Raw genomic sequence first — 19,635 nt, 5'->3', positions numbered from 1 at the left:
GCCCTGTCAACAACACGAGATATTTGAACCCACAAAAAACCGCAAGCATGCACGTTTCTGCATAACTGTCCGCAACGCCTGTCACACGTTCTCCAACCCAACCCGCCATGCTCATAATTTAAACTCCAACTAACTTCTATTTCTTTTTAGTATTAATTCTTCCTCAAGTATGAAGTCTGAACCTCGTAATACAAAAATGAACAACTCAAGTATGGAACCTTTCCGGGGTTTAGTTTGCACTTGTTTTCTTATTTTAGCTGCCATGAATATTGGCTCAGTTGAAGCTTCCGAAGGGTTCAAAGTGGGCGATCATATAGGTTGGCAGCAGCCTAGCGCTAACAACACTGCGGTGTACAGCCAGTGGGCTAGGAGCAAAAGGTTTCATGTTGGAGACTCCCTTTGTGAGTTTAATTCTTACCTTTTGCTTAGTTACACCCTCCATTTTTTATAACTAGTATTATTATTTAACATTCTTATCTTTATAAATTTTTTCAAGAATTTATTGATATAATGCTCACTGCTGTTTGCTTTAGGTCAGGATACTTTTAAACTTACAGGTTCTTATATATTTATCATTTCTTGATGCAGCTTTTGAGTATCAGAATGACTCAGTCCTGGTGGTGGAGAAATGGGATTACTTTCATTGCAACACAAACAAACCCATCTCTTCCTTTAACGATGGAAAGACTGTTATCAATCTTGATAGGCCTGGACTCTTCTACTTCCTCAGCGGCGCCGTCGATCACTGCAAGAAGGGTCAGAAATTGCTCATCCGGGTGATGGGTTTGCACCAAAGAGCTGAATCTCCACCTTCTGGGGTTGACATAGCACCAGGACCACATCCTAGTTCAGGATTAGTGGTTACAGTGACACTTAGTTCAGTCTTTGTGGCTCTTACTGTCACAGTCGTAACTTTGGTATGATGTGCACCAGAACCTATTCCTTTGCTTTGTTTTAGTCTTTTTTTCTTTCTTCAGGGACAGATTCCAACTGTTGGACTTCTTTCTTATTGTTTAATTATACATTTAATTAATATTGTATGTTGGATTATTCTGATGAAGCTATTGCTAATGGTGGTTACATTAGTATTTGAAGTCATTATTTAAAAGGTCTTCTTCATATTGATTTATTGAGGGTTCACTTTTACAGCCAAAAACAGAAAAGGAAAAATCTGATTTGCAATGAATGCCATGTTGTGGGAGTTTCAGTCAATTTTGCAACATTAGGATATCAAGACTCTTATTCTAGGAATCTGGCTATTTGTAGGTCCTTAAGGAACAAGGGAGGGACTCAGACCAACCCAGTGATGAAAATGACAGTCCATGACAATGACAAAGACTGTCTGTGTTGGAACCATTTGCTAAGCTTTCCTATGCATATTTCTCTGTGAATCCTTCATATTTAGGGATGAGAAATCTTAATAGCTATGAAAATGTTAAGCAGGCGCTACCATTCCCAGCCTCTTAATTAGTGAATAATTTATATCCATACCTGCTCGAAGCATTGAAATTTTAAATTCCTTATTGTAGAGTTTGTGCTTAAAGGAAAAGCATAGTTAGATCATTGTAGCAGAATTTCTTTTTCGTTATTGGCTAAAATTTTAGGTTTAAAGAATAGCTTCATCTATGTGGAAATCTACCCACGGATTCAAACATTCAGTTAAACAGTTGATCCAACTGTTTTACGATTTACAGTTTGGATGAATGGATTTCTCCCTTACGGTCGAGCTCTTGTATATATGATATATCATCAGCATTTGGGATGCTAGAATATCTTGCGCAAATTCAAACACTTATACTTCATTCCCCAAAATCCTCACGAACTTACAGTTTTTGGTGTCATTTAGTTGGATTTGCTCTATCTGTCAAATTGTTAGCCGTAGCTAGATGATCTTCTCAACAAAAGGTAAAATTATGCAAGAACATGGATTAAAATCTTGAGAGCAGTTACATTAACAAAAATGCAATAGGAGATGGGGCCACTCCCAACTAATTTCTTAATACCCTGGCAGTTTATACCTTCTCTGGATACAGCTTCAGTAGGAGCATAACTGGATCCATAGAAAACTGCCATGGCAACACATATATGACTTGTAACTCATCTTAATCAATTAGATAAAAGAATCTGTGGTTTCATGGTTTTCTGATTTGAGACAGGGAAGCATATGGGATTTCCTTGCATTGGTATGATTTTGTTCCCTTATGCGAAAGCTTACATTGGAATCGATGACCACACCACGTAAATGCAATCCAACTTCTAAAGGAAAATCTGTTTCCATGGCACAGAACAAATAGCCATTCATTTGATTACCGAATGTTCAATATGCATGATATCCTAGATATTTGGCACTCTCCTGATCAGAATTACTAGAGTGAGAGTGACTTTTGCTTTCATTGTTTGTCTCTTTCCTCTCTCCCTTCTCTTTCCTCCACTTCACCTTCCTCACCATGTGTCTAGCCAACATAACTCCTAGACAGATAAAAGCAAGTACTACACTTCCAGCACCAATAGCTGCAGAAGCCTCACGAAGCCAACCATTACCATGACCATGTGGCACAATGATGCATGTCGCTGCTACAAAAGCTTTAGTCATGAACGACACTGCCAACCACATGACTTTATGAGCAATAATTAGGAACCTCATAAGAGGTTTTCTTTGAAACGGGATGATGCTAACCAGAAAGATAACGATTGATAAAGATGTGAAAAGCGCAATGTTGTTACTTATCACGAAGACCTTAAAAGCGATTGTTCTGCCCACCATTGATTTTCCCTTTAGTAGACCTTCTTGGTATACACCACCAGGAGGACTAATGCCAGCACTAAAAGTAACTGTGGCAATCAAAACGGCCACTATCGTGATTGTGTTCCTTGCATTTTGCAGTGCTTCTTTATATGCATTATGTTGTTTATGCTGGCCATATTTATAAAATTCAATCATGTCTTGCCTGTTTCTTCTGCTATGGCGTCTGCGTTGACGCATGCTGATTTGAGGACTTCTTTTGGTTCTCTGTGAGGATTCACACTGTGATGAATCAGCATTCTCGATTTCAGGCTTCTCGTGAGCTTGACGTGGCAGCAAGTTCACCCTTGAATTCGTAGCCATGACGGATCTAGGCGAAAGCTCTGGCACCCTGTTATCATGAGCATATTCATGTTGACTTCCAGTCTCCAGAAGCAATTCAAATTGTTGTTCAAGTGCTTCTCTGGGGCTCTGGATTTCAGGAAATGCAATACCAGTCCTATCACCTGCTCTTTTGATCCTCTCTTTCAAAAGCTGGATTTCTGAAGTGTATCCAGCTTGGTTGAGGATGTCAAGCACTGTATGTCCTCTATAGTTTCGATAATTAACATCCACTCTTGCTATGTTCATGATGTAGTCTGCCAGCTGTAATGAACTCATTGGAAAAGAAAAATGAAAACAATAACTTAAGAAATGAACTTGCATAATGAAATTCCCAATTTAATCCCATTATATCGTGCAAAATGTGTAGCAAAGAGCTTTTCTTTCTACTTGCATATGGCCTTTTCTTTTCCATCATTTACCGTTTTTAATTCGTTAGTTTCTGTCACTGAATCATTATTCATTACTCCACAATACATATACGTATCTCTAAACTCACAGACATAAAGGGAAAGAGATAATACATACGTGATAGTGTCCTTGGGAGAGAGCTACATGCAAGATTGTGTTCCCATGCGAGTCTGGTCGGTTGAAGGGATTGGTCTCACTGAAAACCACTGCCAAGAATACAAAGGCATTACATTGATTGAACTTTACAGCAAGATGAAACACAGTTTCTCCATCTTCTGTGAGACAGTGAACAGATGTGTATAACCATAGACACAAATGCTCTAAGAATTCCAACATCATCGTTCATAGCTGCCAAGTGCAATGGTGTATAACCATTGTTATCGAACTGAAAAGCAAGGTCCAGATCATGCTTTAGAAGCATTTTGGTTATATCCAAGTGCCCTTTACTGCAAGCATAGTGCAGTGGTGAACGTCCATTTCTGTCAACCTTTCGCCCCATGTCTGGAAAGATTTTTAGTATCTCCCTCATTATTTCTGATGGTTGGATCCGGAATATATGTTAGTATACATAATTTGATGTCATGAACAAACGAAAAATACCAAAACATGCTAGTCAGTTGATGTAAATTTGTGATAATTAGCATTCAATTTGTTTTACAATGACACTCTTGGCAAAGAAAAATTGATCGCATACCAATGTGCCCTTTTGATGCAGCTTCATGAGCACAAGTTAGATCAGCATCATCTTCTAGTCCTTGCAACCAAGGTTGATTCAAAAGCAGCTTTATCACATTGAGACGCCCATTGCTGCAAGCAATGAATAATGGACTTTGATTTTCACAGTTCAAATTGCATGCTATCCAGGGGTTGCTCTCTAACAGCAGCATCACTGCCTCAGCATTTCCCGCACGACAAGCTTCATGCAGGGGAGTTTCTAGCTTCCTGTTCTCCGTTGCCACCAAATTTGGTTGTAACTTAATGATTTCCATCACCAAATTGTTGCTTCCAAACCTTAAAGCAAGGTGTAAAGCTGTGTTCAGCGAGTTGGTAGTTCTTTGTTCAAGAATGCCTTCATTCTCCCGAACCAAACTGGTTAAAGCCAAGGCATCATTTCCTGCAATTGCTTCAAGAAACCTGGGGTCCATCTCGTTATGCTTCTGAGCTTAACTCTAGACTAAAAGCATGTCCACGATCCACTGGGGATTATAAACTTCTAATTATAGGAATCGTGGAAGGAGGAGAACGAAGTTCAAAAATTCTCTTCTCATTTGCCTTTATTCCCCCCACCTCCCCTTCCTCGAATTGTCATACGGCTGATTCCTCTCGACTTTGCTTCCTAGTTTCTTCAGGGTTGATTTTATCATTGTTCGTTTCTTCCAGGAAGCTAAGTCGAAAGTTCTTGGCAAATCCAACCAAGTCAATAAACAATATACCGTGGCAACCCAAAAAATCAATAATTTGGTTGGTTGATTGAAGATCTCATCAATAATATATGGACCAAGTAAATTAGTGGTAACCACGGTAAGAAAATAATGTATTTTATAAAGTTCAAATAAGAGAGGTGAATGCTTTATATATATAAAAATTCAGGCTTGTTGCAAGTAAGGAAATATGAGTGGGTTCACCCGCACACAAGATTAGACCAGACCTTGAGAAATTTCAGATATTTTTTCTTGTGCGTAAATATACACATGGGCTAGACCCAATTGAATATTTGTACATTAGCTTTAATTTTTTAACCTTTTTTAGCTTTTGATTGAATCAGACTTAAACTCTACCATGCTTGCCTAACTCTCCTGGTTTTGCTCCAACGTCTATTTGACTAAGTATTCTACCATGCTTTTTTAACCTTTTTCAACTAACTAAGTACTTTACCATGTTGATGACTCTCCTAATTTTGCTACAACGTATATCTGACTAAGTGTTCGTTTGGCTTAACTTATTTTTAACTTACCTATTGCTTAAAAGTAGAAGCTGAAGTTGAATCTGAATCAAACAGGATTTCGTGAAAAACTCTTTAAAAAAAATAACTTTTTTTAAAAAATAAAATATAAAAAAAGCTTAAAAAAACGCTCCAAAAACTTTCTCTTCTCTATTGTTTTATAAAAACACGCCAACTTATTAGAAAAGCTATTTTTCCAAAAGATCTTCTGTTAAGAATACTCTCTCCCTTTCTCCCTATTGATCTCCCTCTTCTCTCTTCCTTTTTGTAAATCATCATTCTAGAGGTTTTTTGGTTCTTACAAAAATTAAGAAAAAAAAATCCAAAATTCATAACTGCATTAAAGTATTATTTCTTTTTTTTTTCTATTCTGTTTTTCATTTTATTTTCTATCGTTTGGACTTTGAAACTCTCTTTATTAGTTGATATTTCTCAGTTTATTGTTTGATATGACAATTATGTGATGCTTATTTATTTTTAACTTTTTTATGGTGTATATAATATTTGATGATTATGATTGAAATAATTAATCAAATAGGTCAATGGTTGTTGAGATAAATTAGATGAAAATTAAGATAATATTTATTGATTATGGTTGTTGAGATAATATTATTCATAGAGGTGAACTTTGTTGGTAAGGACATCAATAACTAAACGTGATTTTCTTGAATTATCACTACCATCTTAGAATTCTTTTCTTCTTTTTTGGGTTCTCCTCCATTGTTAAGGTTAAGGGTTTTAGTAGTTGACTCATTACTTTCTTTGATCTCTCATTTTTTTTATTTGATCCAATTTTTTTCTCTGTATTGATGGAAAATAGAAATGTTAATTTACTTATGGGTTATTTATGAATTATGTGTTACTTATAAATTATTTGTGGAACTCTTTTTTTATGATTTATTATTAATTATAAATTTTATGTTATATAAAAATCCTTTTTATATTTTTAAAAATTTATATTAAATAGATAAAAAATAAAGTTAATTTTTTTATTTTGAATAAAGAAATTCGTGATTAATAAAAAGTTATTTATTAAATACATTTTAACGTAATTTTAACTAAAATTAGAGTTTATATAAGTTATTTTGCCAAACAACTTATATAAACTCTAATTTTAGTTAAAATTACCATAAAAGGTATTTAATAAATAACTTTTTATTAATCACGAATTTTTTGTTCAAAATAAAAAAATTAACTTTATTTTTTATCTATTTGAAATAAATTTTTAAAAATATTAAAGGATTTTTATATAACATAAAGTTTATAATTAATAATAAATCATAAAAAAAGAGTTCCTTAAATAATTTATAAGTAACACATAATTCATAAATAATTTTTTATTGAATAATAATAAATAAATAAAATCAAGAGAAAAAAATTGAATCAAATAAAAAAAAATGAGAGATGAAAGAAAGCACTGAGTCGAATACTAAAACTCTTAACCCTAACAATGGAGGAGAACCAAAAAAAAAAAAAGTCTTGAGTGGTAATAATAGCTATTGATGTCCTTACTAATAAAGTTCACCTCCATGAACAATATTATCTCAACAACCATAATCAACAAATATTATCTCAATTTTCATCTAATTTTTCTCAACAACCATTGACTTATTTAATTAATTATTTCAATCATAATCATCAAATATTATATACACCATAAAAAAGTTAAAAATAAATAAACATCACATAATTATCATATCAAACAATAAATTGAGAAATATCAACAAATAAAGAGAGTTTTCAAAGCACAAAAAAAAAAACCGATAGAAAATAAAATGAAAAACAAAATAAAAAGAAAAAAAATATTACCTAAATGCAGTTTTAAATTTTGGATTTTCTTTTTTCTTAATTTTTGTAAGAACAAAAAAAAAACCCTAGAATGATGATTTACAGAAAAGGAGAGAGGAGAGGAAGATCGATAGGGAGAGAAAGAGAGGGAGTTTTTTGATAGAGAGGATCTTTTTGAGAAAAAAATAGCTCTCTTAATAAGCTAACGTGTTTTTTTTTTAAAAAAAAAGAGAAGAAAAAGCTTCTAATTTAAGTTTTTTTTAAGCTTTTTTTTCAAATTTTATTCTTTGAAAAAAAAGTTATTTTTTTTAAGAACTTTTTACGAAATCATATTTGACCCAACTTCTGCTTTTAAACAATAGATAAGCCAAAAATAAGTCAGGCCAAACATGCACAAAGTATACATGCAAACTAGGAGAGCTTTTTCTTTTTCAGCTTTTGATTGAATCAAACTCAAACTCTATCATGCTCGCCTAACTCTCTTGGTTTTGCTCCAACGTCTATTTGATTAAGTATTCTACCATTATTTTTTAACCTTTTTCAGCTTTTGATTGAATCAGGCTCAAACTCTATCATGCTTGCCTAACTCTCTTGGTTTTGCTCCAATGTCTATTTGATTAAGTATCCTACCATGCTTTTTTAAGCTTTTGATTGAATCAGGCTCAAACTCTATCATGCTTGCCTAACTCTCTTAATTTTGCTCCGGTGTCTATATGACTAAGTATTTTACCATGCTGATGACTCTCCTAATTTTGCTACAACGTATATCTCACTAAGTATACATGCTGATCAAGTTTTTTCTCTAACTCCTTGAGGCTTTTTCTCAACTCTCTGATTGAGTGCAACGATCAGCCTCCCTACCTCACTCACACCACACCTAAGCCTCTCATCTTCTCCTAAGCTTTTTTTGCTTATTTTCTATTTCTTTCCTTCTTAGCTGGATTCTTTCTTTCTCCTATTCCTGCCAAAGGATAACCGTTACAATTCTTTTGTACTGAATTATATATTTCGAAAAGGTGAAAATTATCTAGACAATGATACCACACCTCATACTTCCTAGTGTTTCTTCTTGCTTTATTTTATTTTTATTTGTTTTGCAATTTCTCTAACAACCACATCATGCATTTAGAAAGAAATCTCGAGTTTGAACTCTTCCTTCCAAACGTAACTGTAACAACTGAAAAGAAAAGTTTAATCCATAGATTGAAGATGAGCTTATTATTTTAAGTGCTTATGAAATTGATCAATGATAACTTTACATGAACAGAATAGTCTAGAGTTCAATTAGATATTCTTTTTGTTTTTTTTTACTGTTTGAATACTTTTAATCGTTTTGAAATGTGAAGACTTGAGGGTGATATTCTGGGTATATCTGGAGTCCTAAGGAACACGAGAAGAACTTAGGCAGGCTAAGTAAATGAGGAAGATGAGTGTCTATGACAATGACAGAGCACTCTGTTTCAACTCCGAATAGAAGTGCCCATAAAAGAGAAAAATAGTCTAAACAAGACCTTTTAAAAACGAACTCAGTACAAGCTCAATTGAAGATCTCTATCCAGAAAAAGAAACTGAATACAGACATGGAATGGAAGAAAGGGAAGCACTTGCAACCCATGTGGACATGGTATATTAATTCTTGTGGATGCATTTATGTTGAATAAAAGAAAAATCAAACTTCTGGGTTGAAAGTGTAAGCCTTCAAAATGAATGATAACCTCGGCGGTAGCAACTCTCAACAACTGAATTAACAGAAGATATACTTTCCCTTCTGAGGTCTGCAAGCTTCTTTTCTCCATTTCAACTTCCGTAACCAGTGTTCAACCAATATCACAGTTAGACCGACAAAAGCTGTTCCAAGAACTATAAAGGACGAATAGTTGCTGAAGTATTTCTGTCTTTAATATGCATGATATCCTAAGGATGTGGAACTATCGACATCAGAGTTGGTCGATTGACTCAGCTCTGACTGGTTTTCACTAATGGAATCAAATATAGAGCATTGCGACCGGTTTTTTCCTTCGATGGCAGCATCAACAACTGTTTCCTTTTTTTTATCTTTCTCTTCCCTCCACCTCAACTTCCTCCGTCGATGCCTAGATAATGCAACTCCTAGATAAATGAACAAAATTCCAAGACTCCCTACACTGGCAGCCAGTAGAAACTCCACAATCCACCCACAATCTCGACCTTGTGGCATAACCACCCATGTGCCAGAGATGAAAGCCGTCGTAGTGAATGACAAAGATACCCACAAGAGCTTGTGAGTGATCAATATTAGCCTCATTAACTGTTTTCTTTGAAAGGGGATGATGCTGACTAGAGCTACTACAATGCCTAAAGAAGTGAACAATGCGATATAGTTGCTTATCATAAAGACCTTGAAAGCTTTTGTTCTTCCAACTGTTGATTTCCCTTTCAAGGGTCCCTCCTGATACACACCACCAGGAGGGTTTATGCCTGCCGCGAACGTAACTGTAGCAATCAACATGGCAACCAGTATTATTGTGTTCCGGGCATTTAGTGCTGCTTCTCTGTGCATTTCATATTGCTTATGCTGGCGACTTCTATGAAGTTTACTTAGTTCTTTCCTGTGTCTTTCACTGGCACACTTCAATTGCCACAGATTCCTTAGTTTATCCTGCTCTTCCTTTGAGGACTCTGGTTCTGATAGCTCACCCTCCTCCTGAACATTAGATTTCTCACCGTACCCATGCTCATGTAAATCCTTTCTTGATGCTTCTATCGTACTTAGAGCAGACAAGTGTCCACATGATTTACTGAGATGCTTTCGCTGGTGCCATTGAGTTGGCAAAACCATTCTCTCCTTCCAGGACTGTGGTAGAGACCCTGCAAACTGACTCTTGAGAAACTTCTCTGTTGAGTTCGGTGCCGTGCTTGATGTAGCCAAGTGCACTGATGGCTCGATGCTAGGTTTGGAGTCTTTGGGATGTTCACCAACACTTCTTGAATCAAGCCCAGGGTGAAAAACTTTTAGCTCTTTCTCCTGGATTTCATCTCTGGGGTTTTCAAGTGTCACCATTGACGGATTGATTTGTTTAATATCTGGCGTAAGAGGTGAGAATTCCTTGCTGCTTTTACCTCCAGCTCTCTGTAACAATGCCTTCAATTGCTTGTTCTCTGCATCTACTCCGGAATGTTCAAGGATATCTAATGCCGTGTATCCTTTAAGATTCTGATGATTGATGTCCACGGCAGTTGTATCAATGATGTACTTCACTGACTGAAATCATCTTGACAGAAAACTTTGAAGTTAAATAGTAAAATGTACAAGCACGTGTTGTGATAATACTAGGGGAACAAATATCATAATACCAGAATCTGATCAGTGAATTTTCAGCAGAAACTGTTTTTCTGTTCTCAAGCTCAATAACTATTGTTTTGGAACATATTTGAGGAAAAATACAGAAACTCAAACTTGAGCTGTGTCTTTAGAATTACTTCCAGCCAGCACATTTGTTCCTTTTTGCTTGTAATTCTTGAAAATAAACTCCACAAATATGTATATATATATATATATATATATATATATATTTACTGCATATCCTGTTAATTATGAATGAAAATATTCATAACATTAAATTATTAATAACATATTCAATTACAAAGATATGTGACAGAAAATAAATTCTCTTGTGGAGTTTTTCCTCTCCAACTCATGTGTATATGATAATAGTATAATAATTGATGACAATTGCCACTACATGAGCTCAACCCCGATCATATGAAATTATGAACTGTGAAAACCTGTGCGTTTACAAGAATTCGTGTGTAAAATTGCAGAGAAAGAAAGAGAAAAGAAGAGGGAGTTACTTGGTAGTTCTCTCTTAGGACGGCAAGATGCAATATGGTGTTTCCAAATCCGTCTTGCCGTCGGAGAAGATTGGTAAAATTGAAAAACCGTGCTAAAAATAGAAATGCATTATATTTTCCAAATCTTATGGCCAGATGGAACACTGTTTCTCCATCTCTAGTCAAATATCCGATGGAAGTGGGAGAGCTTGACAGAAATGCTTCAAGAATGGTCATATAGCCATTAATCGCTGCTAGGTGCAACGGCGTGTGACCATCAATGTCATATTGCAAAGCAAGGTCAGGATCATGGCTCAAAAGCAATTTCGTCGTCTCCAGGTGCCCTCTGCTAGAAGCATAATGCAATGGAGAAAGTCCTTTCTTGTTAGTCTTTCGAGCAAAGTGCGGACGTACTCGCAATAGCTCATTTATGATATCTGCATCAATTCGCAGAAGAAATGAACAAATTGAAAAAGCGAAGATCATCTAAAATGGTGAACTTGAAATGTAAGTAAATTACATAAATATAGTTAACAGAAACTGTTTATTATTACTTATGTGTCCGCCCGATACGGCTACATGCAAAGGAGTTGAGTCAACCCTATCTTCCTCAAATTCCATCAACCAGGACTCTCTCAGCATGAGTTTCACCACATTGAGATGCCCATTTCTGCAGGCTAGCAAGAAAGGGCTCTGGTTTTCATTGTTGAATTTGGTTGCCGCCACAGGATTGCTCTCAAAAAGCAGGGTGATCACCTCAGCGTTCCCTTGACGGCATGCTTCATGTAACGGAGTCTCCTGCCTCTCATTCTCTGATAGAACCAAGTCAGGGCACAACTTAACAATTTCTTTCACCAAGTCGGCATGCCCGAATCTTGCAGCAAGATGTAACGCGGTGTTCGAAGAGGGATCTCTTCGTTCAAGAATTCCTTTTTTCTTGCGAACTAAACTACTAAAGGAGTGCCTGTAATTTCTTGCAATTGCCTCTAAAAGCTTTGGATCCATTTCCTTAGGCATTGAACTCTCTATCTCCAGTAGCATAAGAATAAAAAAACAATCACAGAATTTAGAAGAGGAATGAAATAGACTACCATAAAGAGAAAAAAAAAAAAAAAGAAAGAAGATAAAAGGACTTTGTTAACTTCATACCTTTCGCTAGTAAAAGCACTTCAAGGCAGACCCTTGTGCTTTTGCATCTACTAGAAATTGTTCTTAGGGGACTCTTCCTGTTCCTAAGTCCCTACCTACCATGTTCAACTAATACACATGCTTCCTCTTTATAATCCTGGGAAAGTACCAGAAATTGGATATCATGTAGCATTTAGTCAACTTCAAACTTACTTCATAACGATGCGCTGAGACATGCAGAATTGCAGGAATTGGAACCTAAAATCTTCAAGCACAGCTATCATCTAAATATTTGTAAACGAATTGACGGAGACTTAGTCTTCATAATTTTTGTTTGGGTTTTGTGTGCTTAGGAACTGGTCTTCATTCAACAAACTATTTGGTCTACTTTCAAATGTATGGCATATGAAAAAATTGAAAACGATTAAGAAAGTACCATAAATACTCTGCCGGTTGCTGCAAACCAAGGTTGGTCCAGAAGGAAGGGAAGCGCACAGCACTTTCTTTCTGGACTTTGACTACTCACATTTGACATTTTTGTTGATGATTTGACTTGACTAGCCAAATATTATAATGTTGGACTAACTATATATTAAGTAACTTGTAGGAAAAACTGATGGTTTGACACAGGGTAATTCATTTTTAAGAGATTTAAGGATCAAACTATACTCATCAAACAATCGTTTTTCCTTTTTCAAAAAGGAAAAGTACCCATTATGTTAATCATTTGGTACAAGAATATATATTTTTATCTAAATTAAATATATTTATAAGTTTAAATAGATATGACAAATTTATATACGATACAGCAACACAACAAGAATATGATATGAATTTAAGTAAATTTGGATTTTGTAGCAATGTTGCTAAAATATCTTGTATATTCAAATTTACAATATAAAATGATGAAAATTATCGGTGTTGATTGACATATATACTAGTTAACTATTTTTAATTAAATTGAGGTAGAAATATGTTACTCCTTTGGGCTGCCCTGCATTACGCAGACTAAATCAGGCTTGGGCTCCATATGAAACAGCTACAGCATCAGCCCACAGACAAGGATCAAAACAAGGACTGACATGACAATTTAAGTCCTCCTTATCAACTGTTTAGATTCATTCCAAGCAATGAGGACTACCCTAAGAATTCTACACTATCGACACAGATATCAAAACCCCCTTCCCTATAATTAAGACTTTTAACCACTGCATTCACTCACCGGAGTTTCCCAAGCTGACATTTTTGCTGTCTCTTGTGTATTCCTTATCTTCACAAACCCTTTTAAAACCTATCCTATCAACTGCCATTTTCCAGGTAAAAACTTTCCCAGTTTTCTTTTTGTTTTGTGAATGTTTCTTCTTTACATTTTTCTTTTTGTTTCCTCGATGCTGAGAAAATGTAAGGAAAAGAAGAGAAGAGAAAATTTGCAGTGTATATAAAGTTCACTTTTGTTTTGCTTTATGAATGATGGAAACTACATTTGAAGTAGGACAAGCTTTTATTTTAGATTCCTGGGTTGTTGTTTATATGTGTCTATATAGGCAAAAGAATTGATGAAAGAAGTTTCTTATTTTTTTTTCTTATTAATATTTGTTTTTTGTCATGTGAATTTTCTGGGATAACCAAAAAAAACTTTGTTTTTGGTTGTTGTAGAGGATAAAAAGTCCATGTCAAGTTTTCAATTTGATATTTTCTAGTAAATGGGTTCAGACATGGTTCCTGAATTTTTGCATGTATTTTCTGCTAAATTATTCTAACTTATTAGTCATTAAAGTGGAAAATTTAAGTTATTTTCTGCTTTGAATTTGGTTTGATTCTTGTGAAGAAATTTGAATAACTCTGGATGTACTTGTTGAGAAACTCTTGGGTACAGAATTTGAAAAAAATTCTAGCAAGATGCGGCTGGTAAAGATTGATAGTGTTTTTTGCATTCCATATGGTTTCTACAGCCTAGTAGTATGTGATACTTTCTGCATTAAACTGACTAATATTTGCTTTTAGAAACTCTTTTATTTAAATTCTTTTCATGAGTATATTAACGTGTCTATGTGCTTCTCATTATTAAAAATGAACTTGTTCAATTGTATATCTTTCAGTTTCCAAAAGCAGTCCATGTTGTTTGTATATGAATGGTCTAACAAAATAATGTTGCCTTGAGATCCTCTAAAATAGCCTCATCAGTCGTCTATAACTATCACTGTCAGTGATTTGGGAGATTATTTCAACTCTGCCTTGTAAATTACATGTCAATATCATGTGTGAAATATGGAGTTAATTCATATCCTTAGTGTGGGCCTTAGATCTATCTATTTTACAAGGATATCTCCCTTTCTTGTAGAACTTGAAGCTTATGACTTTAACACATACAGTTTTTTTGCTCTATCTGTTTAGGTGGCCATTAATTGGATCTGTATGTCTTGTGTTTTGTTTAATGTTTCAGATTCCTGAAAGAAAATGACATCATCTTTCAATGCCTTGTTGTATAGCTCCCCAGCATTTCCCTGCAGTAGGACAATGGACAAAAAGTTTTTGAGTTCTTCAGGTCGACTATCGTCATTTGATTCTATATCTTCAAGTGCCATTGTAGGCAGGAAACAGAATGTGATTTTACGGAGAGGACACTCTTCCAAAATTTGGGCTATGGCCAAGGAGTTGCATTTCAACAAGGATGGTTCTGCTATTAAGAAGCTTCAAGTATGTTGGCAATGAATGGTTTGTTTAGTCTGATCTCCTTTGGCAATTTTGTTTATGTATTCTTTTTTCTTTTCCATTTCAGACAGGTGTTAACAAACTTGCTGACTTAGTTGGTGTTACTCTTGGTCCAAAAGGGAGAAATGTAGTTTTAGAGAGCAAGTTTGGCTCCCCAAAAATTGTTAATGATGGTGTCACTGTTGCTAAGGAGGTATGGTCACCTTTTTTTAATAATACTTTTGTTATTGGTGTTTGATACATAGAAGCAATCAACAACAAATGAATAGCAATGAATTATTTCTCTTGCATGCCAGTCTTTCTTATTTTGATTGCATATGTCGAAGTTTTGACTTCTTCAGTTGATGATAAATGATTAACCACCTGGATTATTTACTGGATATTTTGCTCTTTTTTTTTTTGGTTTCAGATAGCTTTAATTGTTTGTTTACTTAAGAATACTTTTTTTTTCCTGGGTTTGACTGGAAAATTTGCTCTCTCTCTCCCCCCCCCCCCCCCCCCCCCTCCCAACCCTCCTTTTTTTCATTTTTTAATTTTTATGCAAGCTGCTTCTTTCATTTATGATTTTTCACTTCCTTTTTATAGGTTGAGTTGGAGCATCCTGTGGAGAACATTGGTGCTAGATTGGTAAGACAGGCTGCTTCAAAGACCAATGATCTAGCTGGTGATGGAACAACCACATCAGTTGTTCTTGCACAAGGTTTGATAACTGAAGGTGTTAAGGTTTGTGAGAACTTCATATCTATTATCTCATTGTAAAATTTGATGTCCTATCTATGCTTATATTGCTTTAATGCTTTTTGGTTTTTTGGTTATTTTCTCCAGGTGGTTGCTGCTGGTGCAAATCCTGTTCAAATTACAAAAGGTATTGAAAGCACTACTAAGGCCCTGGTGTCTGAACTTAAGATGATGTCAAAAGAGGTAAACCAGCGTGTTGTTCTTTCTACCATGATTCACAAAGTCTCAACCAATTTTACTTTCTAAATGGAGTTATAACTTCAAAATTTTCATGATGTATATCTGGAAGGCAAATTTGACCGTTGGTGTTGGTCTGCAGGTTGAAGACAGTGAACTAGCAGATGTGGCTGCCGTTAGTGCAGGAAACAACTATGAAGTAGGCAATATGATTGCTGAAGCTATGGGCAAGGTGGGAAGAAAAGGCATAGTGACTCTTGAGGAAGGCAGCGGTTCCGAAAACAGCATGTATGTTGTGGAAGGGATGCAATTTGACCGTGGTTATATCTCTCCTTACTTTGTTACAGACAGTGAGAAAATGGCTGTTGAATATGAAAATTGTAAGGTATTTGGCAAGTGTTGATTGATCAAAGGATCAACTCAGAAGCAAGATGTTATTCTCTGTAGGCAGATCCTCAGGGATTCTATTTTGAGAATGTCACTGACTTCTAAAGCTGTTTTGTGCAGTTACTACTTGTTGACAAAAAGATAACAAATGCAAGAGATCTCATCCACGTTTTGGAAGATGCTATTAAAGAGGGTTACCCAATTGTAATAATTGCAGAAGATATCGAGCAGGAAGCTCTTGCTACTCTTGTTGTGAACAAGCTCAGAGGGTCATTAAAGATTGCTGCACTGAAAGCCCCTGGTTTTGGAGAGCGCAAAAGTCAATATCTTGACGATATTGCTATACTCACTGGAGGTTTGTATGGTATCTTATGAAAATAGCTACATAAGTTGTACCTGCTCAATGTTCTCTTCTTAAACTTAAATGTAACACATATTTAGGTACTGTAATAAGAGATGAGGTTGGTTTGTCATTGGACAAAGCTGAGAAGGAGGTCCTGGGGCAAGCTGCGAAAGTGGTGCTCACTAAGGAGACAACTACAATTGTTGGTGATGGAAGCACACAGGAAGCAGTAAATAAGAGAGTTGCCCAAATCAAGAACCTTGTTGAGGTGCTTCCACTGAATCCGTTTTCCCCTCATATTACTATCTTCACCTGTGTTATCCTCTCTTTAGTGATAAATGTAGTATATATGCAGGCAGCAGAGCAGGACTATGAAAAAGAAAAGCTCAATGAAAGAATTGCAAAACTCTCAGGCGGTGTTGCTGTTATTCAGGTGAACCTTGGCCTTGCTTAATGCAAGTGTTGGTGGTATACTTAAATATGTAGTATATTGATGTCTTTTTCTTTGTTATATAATTAATTCTTTGTGTTTCTAGGTTGGTGCACAAACAGAAACAGAACTTAAAGAAAAGAAATTGAGAGTGGAAGATGCTCTTAATGCAACAAAGGTTTGTCGTTTGAGATTTTTTACGAAAGTTGCACAAGATATTTTACTCTCAACTTTTATCGCCTAACATCTTTTGTCAAGCTTAAATTCAATTTCTTATTGATTCTAAAATACTCAATTTTTTTTTTCAGGCATCTGTTGAAGAAGGGATTGTAGTTGGTGGAGGCTGCACCTTATTGAGGCTTGCAGCTAAAGTTGATGCTGTAAGAGAGACTCTTGACAATGATGAACAGAAGGTGATGCATGTCTTAAATTTTCACTTATCTATTGGACTATGGACTTTCTTATTAGGCAATGAAACATTTTTTACACCTTCTAATAATTTTTGGCAGGTTGGAGCAGATATTGTTAAAAGGGCACTGAGCTATCCAATGAAGTTAATTGCCAAGAATGCTGGGGTCAATGGGAGTGTTGTCATTGAAAAGGTATGCTATTGTGATGTATCTTGTCTGGTCATATTTCGTTTAGCAGTTATTAATCTCATCACATTATCTGTTCTCATTTTGGCCATCAGGTGCTGTCTAGTGACAATCCCAACTATGGTTATAATGCTGCAACTGGAAAATATGAGGATCTGATGGCAGCTGGTATTATTGATCCTACGAAAGTGAGTTTCTTTATTGCTTGAGACTGTTCTTTACTTTTTTTCCTGTCCAGAAGAACAAGAAATTGATTTATTCTCAGGAATGCTGAGAGCACTTTGGCTCATACATAGGCAATAAGCATATGATTAAGCTTCATGAATGTTCATCTTATGCCTTATTTGTGAATCTTACGTGGAATAATTTAAACTGAGGGGTGTGTCTATCTTTCTCTTAATCATTTTTCTGGCTCCTACATTCCCATTATATTTAGCCATATACAGCCACAAATTCCTTTTTTAATTTATATTCCAAAAAACTCTTATATAGTGTATTTGTGAGTATACTTATACCACACGAAGTTTGTTATACTGGTTAGTATATATATATATATATATTTCTCCAATATTTTCATTAGGTGTGACTTAGGCTGATTAAGTCATTGGCCTCATATATATGTGTTACATGAAATGGGGGCAGATCTCATCATCTGCTACTTAAGACTTTAGTACAGAGACTTGGCATGCTAACTGGATCTCTGAACTCATGTTTAAACTAAATTAGGGCAACTTTCTCAATTACTGGGCTTGCTAGTTATCAAACAATGAGCTCTGTTCACATGGCATCAGAATTATGATTTTTACCCTTTTCTGTCAATGTTGTGCATCTGTTGCACTTCTCAAATATAATCAAATGATTTGACCTTGGTATTCAGATTTAATATAGATTGAGTTGATTTTAGTAAATTGTTTGAAAACATCCTTTTTTTTTCCCATTGATCTTTTGTGTGCCCTACTAAAAGGATGGCTGTCAAGTTGAACATTATGTTTGGCGATTTATCAAGTAATCTTATGGTGTTCTGAAACATAGGTGGTAAGATGTTGCTTGGAGCATGCAGCTTCTGTTGCAAGAACATTCCTCACATCAGATGCTGTGGTTGTTGACATCAAGGAACCTGAACCTGCGGCTGCTGGGAACCCTATGGATAACTCAGGTTTTTATTGTTGATTGGAAGCACTACTTGATGCTTTTGACCTTCAACATTTAAGCTTTGTTCAAATGGTTGGTTAACCTATTGCCTTGCTTTTTGTGATTAGGTTATGGGTACTAAACTACCGTGCACATTGATGAAAACAATTATTCTTTAGTCCCAGTGGCGGAATGGCAGCAGCTGAACCAAGGTTTATGAGACTATAGAGGCTCAATTTTTTTTTTCTCCATTGAGGCATAAGTCATAATTTTGTAACTTCCAATTATAGTCTTTCATTCTGGTAGTGAGATTGGATGCTTTTCCCCTAATAATTATGCATTGTTAGAGATGGTAGGATTGTTCATGTTTCCAGTAAATGCAGGCATGTGTACCCCTGTGAAAGCAAGGTACCACACATTTGAGCATAGTCAAAAAAATTGTTTGTATATCTGTACCCTTGTTTTTGTGCTAAAGTAATTTTATTGAATTATGTCTTCAGAATATTTCGGCTTAGGTCTAAAGGTAGTCACAAAAACTGCTGAAACTAAAGGGAATTTACCCAGTTTTGACATTCTCGAAACTCGAAAAAATCCAAGCATATTGCTCCGAAAAGATGGGAAATAGTAGTTTTGGTGAAGGCCTAGCCATTCCTTTGTAGGAGTGAAGAAAATGTGAGATAAAAGTGAAAGTAAATTATGGGTTTTAAAGCTCAATCCATTCACCAACTTAGGCGCACTATCTTCATTTGCATTATTGTGATGGCTGTCAAAATCTCCACTACCATTCTCTTTTCCTTAATCTCAGTTATCCCTGTTTTGGTAAGTGTACCGTTTGTTGGGTTTTGTTCTTTCTCGCTTTTGTATTGCCTCTGTCCCCAGCTGTCCCAAGCCACCATTACAGCAATTTTGGTTTCCACC

General features: G+C 35.5%; 3 protein-coding genes and 1 pseudogene across 7 annotated transcripts; 2 read left to right on the top strand and 2 right to left on the bottom strand.

Moving 5' to 3' along the window:
* Nucleotides 1-14: 14 nt before the first annotated feature.
* LOC18595995 (early nodulin-like protein 7) lies at nucleotides 15-1,108 on the top strand. The gene is made up of 2 exons (XM_007024204.3): nucleotides 15-401; nucleotides 589-1,108. Exons 1-2 carry the CDS (start codon nucleotides 170-172, stop codon nucleotides 921-923), a joined length of 567 nt encoding a protein of 188 aa, XP_007024266.2. The 5' UTR covers nucleotides 15-169; the 3' UTR covers nucleotides 924-1,108.
* Nucleotides 1,109-1,911: 803 nt separating this feature from the next.
* Nucleotides 1,912-4,886, bottom strand: LOC18595994 (uncharacterized; annotated as a pseudogene). The gene is made up of 3 exons (XR_016027004.1): nucleotides 4,230-4,886; nucleotides 3,653-4,069; nucleotides 1,912-3,388 (listed from the first exon to the last, which is right to left on the bottom strand). The product of XR_016027004.1 is annotated as an uncharacterized LOC18595994 (transcript).
* Nucleotides 4,887-8,701: 3,815 nt separating this feature from the next.
* On the bottom strand, nucleotides 8,702-12,681 carry LOC18595993 (uncharacterized). 3 transcript variants are annotated; one of them, XM_088807090.1, is made up of 4 exons: nucleotides 12,225-12,681; nucleotides 11,630-12,104; nucleotides 11,097-11,512; nucleotides 8,702-10,506 (listed from the first exon to the last, which is right to left on the bottom strand). In XM_088807090.1, exons 2-4 carry the CDS (start codon nucleotides 12,090-12,092, stop codon nucleotides 9,163-9,165), a joined length of 2,223 nt encoding a protein of 740 aa, XP_088663216.1. In that variant the 5' UTR covers nucleotides 12,093-12,104; nucleotides 12,225-12,681; the 3' UTR covers nucleotides 8,702-9,162. The 3 variants fall into 3 exon arrangements, with proteins under 3 accessions (XP_088663216.1, XP_007024264.2, XP_088663215.1); XM_007024202.3 differs by having other exon boundaries at nucleotides 11,630-12,100; XM_088807089.1 differs by lacking the exon at nucleotides 12,225-12,681 and having other exon boundaries at nucleotides 11,630-12,207.
* Nucleotides 12,682-13,374: 693 nt separating this feature from the next.
* On the top strand, nucleotides 13,375-19,166 carry LOC18595992 (ruBisCO large subunit-binding protein subunit beta, chloroplastic-like). Of its 2 annotated transcripts, none has more exons than XM_007024201.3 (15): nucleotides 13,375-13,520; nucleotides 14,647-14,900; nucleotides 14,983-15,108; nucleotides 15,501-15,638; nucleotides 15,741-15,836; nucleotides 15,973-16,215; nucleotides 16,338-16,572; nucleotides 16,659-16,828; nucleotides 16,916-16,993; nucleotides 17,097-17,168; nucleotides 17,299-17,403; nucleotides 17,500-17,592; nucleotides 17,682-17,774; nucleotides 18,619-18,742; nucleotides 18,846-19,166. In XM_007024201.3, the coding sequence occupies exons 2-15, from the start codon at nucleotides 14,661-14,663 to the stop codon at nucleotides 18,857-18,859; spliced, it is 1,827 nt and encodes a 608-aa protein (XP_007024263.2). In that variant the 5' UTR covers nucleotides 13,375-13,520; nucleotides 14,647-14,660; the 3' UTR covers nucleotides 18,860-19,166. The 2 variants fall into 2 exon arrangements, with proteins under 2 accessions (XP_007024263.2, XP_088663616.1); XM_088807490.1 differs by having other exon boundaries at nucleotides 13,404-13,520; nucleotides 14,693-14,900.
* Nucleotides 19,167-19,635: the final 469 nt, after the last annotated feature.

The sequence above is a fragment of the Theobroma cacao genome, chromosome 6, assembly GCF_053813885.1.
Source record: "Theobroma cacao isolate CCN51 chromosome 6, ASM5381388v1, whole genome shotgun sequence".
Taxonomy (NCBI): Eukaryota; Viridiplantae; Streptophyta; class Magnoliopsida; order Malvales; family Malvaceae; genus Theobroma; species Theobroma cacao.
Note: the sequence above shows the minus strand (reverse complement) of the source record. Positions and strands in the feature narration are given on the sequence as shown.